Source organism: Mangifera indica, chromosome 5, assembly GCF_011075055.1.
Source record: "Mangifera indica cultivar Alphonso chromosome 5, CATAS_Mindica_2.1, whole genome shotgun sequence".
NCBI lineage: Eukaryota > Viridiplantae > Streptophyta > Magnoliopsida > Sapindales > Anacardiaceae > Mangifera > Mangifera indica.
In genome coordinates this window covers 12,684,498-12,687,979 of record NC_058141.1, presented here as the reverse complement: position 1 = coordinate 12,687,979, position 3,482 = coordinate 12,684,498, and the positions used below count along the sequence as shown (strand labels likewise).

Sequence of the window (3,482 nt, the reverse complement as noted above, 5' to 3'; positions counted from 1 at the left end):
CTGGGTTTACTTGTCTACTTTGGAGGTCTGCTGGATTAAGGCATACAGATGAACCAAAATCATGCAGAAAATTAAAATAGATGAACCATGCTTCACATGACCAACCATGCACATAAACTAAAGTACATGCGTATCTAGCATCCATGGCTAATGAATTCGAGGACCCACCATTCATTTCCTAGTGGCCACATGATTTGATCCTGACAGTGAATAGCTATAGGCATAGCCAACCTGAATCTTGTAGCTATCTCTGTGTTTCTCTCTTCCCACCTTTTTTATCTCAAACAATATTAATTGTACTACTCTTAACATCTAGTAATTAAAACTAGCTCCTCTTTCTCTATTTCATTGTAATCAGAGTGACCAAATTCAAAACTTGGGACTCGTGAAAGAGAACAAGGCATGAAGGTGAGACCATGCACATTGTTAGAACTTAATATTCATAGGAGAAATTTATGTCTTCCTCAATGTTTAACATTTTTCAATCTCTTTGCTGCAGTTACTGGGTTGGATGCACCGGAAGTTCCGGCAAAATAACAGTGAACCGCTCAAAGATTTTGCACTTGGTAAGTCATTCCATTTGCATTATCTTTCGTCCTGATATGCTAACATGACTATCCATGAACAAAAGATGGATGAAGAATCAAGCCCGGTGACTCTTTTAGCCGATCAGATTTATGGGACTTGCTATATGAATATAATAGGTTGCTGCCCATTTTCAGGCTGGCTGGTATGAATCTGGGAACTATCAAAAGATATTTGAACCATAAATAATTGGAACGTTACTTTGGTGTTAAAATGTAGAAACTTAGAAGACTGAAACATCACACTATGGCCAAAGAGAACAAATCAGAGGGTGCTCTAGGCTAAATCCGAAGGCAGAAAATTTTTATCTTGTTAAACTGACCATCTCCAGAGTTGATTTCATTTATTATTTCATTGTTTGTTTAACATATTCTGTGTCAGGGAATGCCTGTTCTTGTCTTACAGGGCAGCCGTCGCTTGATGACCAACATTGCTACCCAAAGCCAAATTATGGCGCAAAACCATTCAGGCAAGGCCAGAGAGAGCACCAGCTTCGAAACTCTTTTGCGGGCTTAGAAGCCGCCCGAGCAGAAGAAGAAGAAGATTATGAAGATCAAGAAACATCAGCTGCCCTATCTGAACTATTTCATGGCTTTCTTGCAATTGGTACCCTTGGTACCGAACCTAATGTTAATGATCCATCAACACCAACATTTGGTATCTCCGTTGAGAATATAACAGAGAAGGAAGCTGAAGTGACAGAAAATGAACTGAAACTCATCAATGATGAGTTGGAGAAAGTTCTAGTAGCTGAAGCTAGTAAAGAAGACGGCTGCAATGAGTCATCAAGGAGAAACAGTCACGTGAGTAATGGAAGGAGCAGCTATGGAAGCACCATTACTCTTAGTGGGAAGCCATTTGATGGACCAGACAACAATGGAAATGGATTTACAGTTTGTCCACTGCAGGGATATCTTTTTGGTTCAGCAATTGAATTGTCTGAAACCTCTACCGTGGCAAAAAAGGAACATAGAACATCGCTTGGAGAGCTTTTCCAGAGGACTAAAGTAGCTGAGGAGAATCCTAATTCTGGGAGTAAATATGAGAGGGAGGAGAAGCGAAGTGACAAAGAAGCAGATAAATCAGCTGTACAACTTATGAAAAAGATGTTAAAGAAAAAAATGCTTCATGCTTGCAGGAGCTCCACTGGTGGAGGTGTTGATTCAGCTTCAGCAGAAACAAAACTGCAAAAGGTTTTGTTTTACAAGTACTATAATTCTGACAAACTGTTCTTGTCTACGTTTGTCCCAGATCATAAAAAATTGATATGAAACTTATATATTCGACGTTACCTTATTATCTTAGCTGAGCATTTTAACCAGTCTGTTTCTGGCCTTATGTTAAGTTTGATGATTTTGAAATGTGTGGTATACAGATCCTGCATATGTTCCACAGGAAAGTTCACCCTGAGAGTTCCATAGCCACTAAAAAGAATGTTAAGCCCCTAAAGAAAGAGAACAGGAAGAATATGGGGTATGAAGGAGTAGACAGTGGAGGTCAGATGGCCCCAGATGAAGACATCATGATATTTCCTCAGAAAACCCTCTCTAAAGAAAAGATAAGACTCTACAAAAGCCAATCCAACCCACCACAATTTACACTTGCTGGCTGTGACTCCAATGGAAACAGAGAGTACTGGATCAAAACAGACGCTGACTGTAAGTACACAAATATTACATGCACAATGTTATAATTTCATACACTAATTTTCCAAGTGAATGTTTTGATCTAATTATATGCTAAACTTGCATTGTAGACCTGGTGTTGGAGCTCTAAGAGGCAAAGGCAAAGGAGGAGTAAGAAGAAGAAGAAGTCAAGTGCTTGAAACAAAAAACTGTTGATCTCTGGAGAAATAAGCAGTAAGAAGCAGATTATGTTCTTATGAATGTCCTTTATAAGTGATTGTGGTTAGTAATATCTATAATTATGTGAGCGATTACTATAATTAAGAAGAGCTTGAATGGAACAAATAAATAAAGGAGGCTGTCTATCCTAGAAGCCTGCCTCCCTGTGGGTGTGTAACATTTGCTTTCAATAAAACATATTTTGATTTATGGTTAGTTTTACTCCACAAAATGCAGTTCAAAGCGTGCCTCATTTCTCATATATTCAAGAAGACAAATCACAACACTACAAATAGATATATATTTGCCTCTAGCTGCTCTTTCTTATTCATGAATGACCAGACAAGTGGCTGTGGCTCATAAAAAATTAATAAGCATACATCAATTAATTTTTATTGTTCATAATTTTCCACAAAGGCTATTAAAAAGATTTAAGAAAAAAAGGGGAATCTTCTTTTTCAATCATTTTAAGCAAACTAAAATGGCTTATAGTCTATGCAGCTCACAGAAACTAGAGTGAACAATCAAGATGAAGCGTAGGCATATCATTTATTTGTACAATTTTCTTATAGAGTTCAAATTCAAGGGACTGATTTGAGAAATGAGCATTAATCAAATCAAAGAATGAAATGAACAATCAGGATGGAATGTGACTATCATGTTGAATCCATATAAGTACAAACAATTCTGAAACCGTGCCACTATCTGGCATCCTTCCGGCAGCCCCATTTATGGGTGCTAGGCACCACTTACTGGAACCTCCTCAACGTTGGTCTTACCGTGAATCCCTCCAATACTTAATCTCAGCAGTCAGGTCAATCGATGTTGGTGACAAGGCACTTGGTGTTAGGAGCAAAATAGCCACTTCCAAATGGAGATTGGACTGATTTGCAGAGAAGTCGGGGCAGCAGCATTGGAGCCGACAAGGCTTGATGCCATTTTGTATGGTTGGTGTAATGCAAGGCAAGCGGCAACATGTCAGAGTTATTACTTTATTAGTAATTATAATTATTAATAGGGTAAATACAAATTTTATAATTTTTTTTCTTGGAG

At 38.1% G+C, this 3,482-nt stretch overlaps 1 protein-coding gene across 2 annotated transcripts; it reads left to right on the top strand.

The window, feature by feature from the left end:
* Positions 1-252: 252 nt before the first annotated feature.
* LOC123217437 (protein LAZY 1-like) lies at positions 253-2,645 on the top strand. Of its 2 annotated transcripts, none has more exons than XM_044638470.1 (5): positions 253-408; positions 500-566; positions 967-1,778; positions 1,961-2,243; positions 2,342-2,645. In XM_044638470.1, exons 1-5 carry the CDS (start codon positions 403-405, stop codon positions 2,359-2,361), a joined length of 1,188 nt encoding a protein of 395 aa, XP_044494405.1. In that variant the 5' UTR covers positions 253-402; the 3' UTR covers positions 2,362-2,645. The 2 variants fall into 2 exon arrangements, with proteins under 2 accessions (XP_044494405.1, XP_044494406.1); XM_044638471.1 differs by having other exon boundaries at positions 254-408; positions 991-1,778.
* Positions 2,646-3,482: the final 837 nt, after the last annotated feature.

Coding starts and splice junctions, on each gene's coding strand:
- LOC123217437 (XM_044638470.1), top strand. Junction 1,779..1,960: donor CAGAAACAAAACTGCAAAAG/GTTTTGTTTTAC, acceptor TGTGGTATACAG/ATCCTGCATATGTTCCACAG. Junction 2,244..2,341: donor GATCAAAACAGACGCTGACT/GTAAGTACACAA, acceptor CTTGCATTGTAG/ACCTGGTGTTGGAGCTCTAA.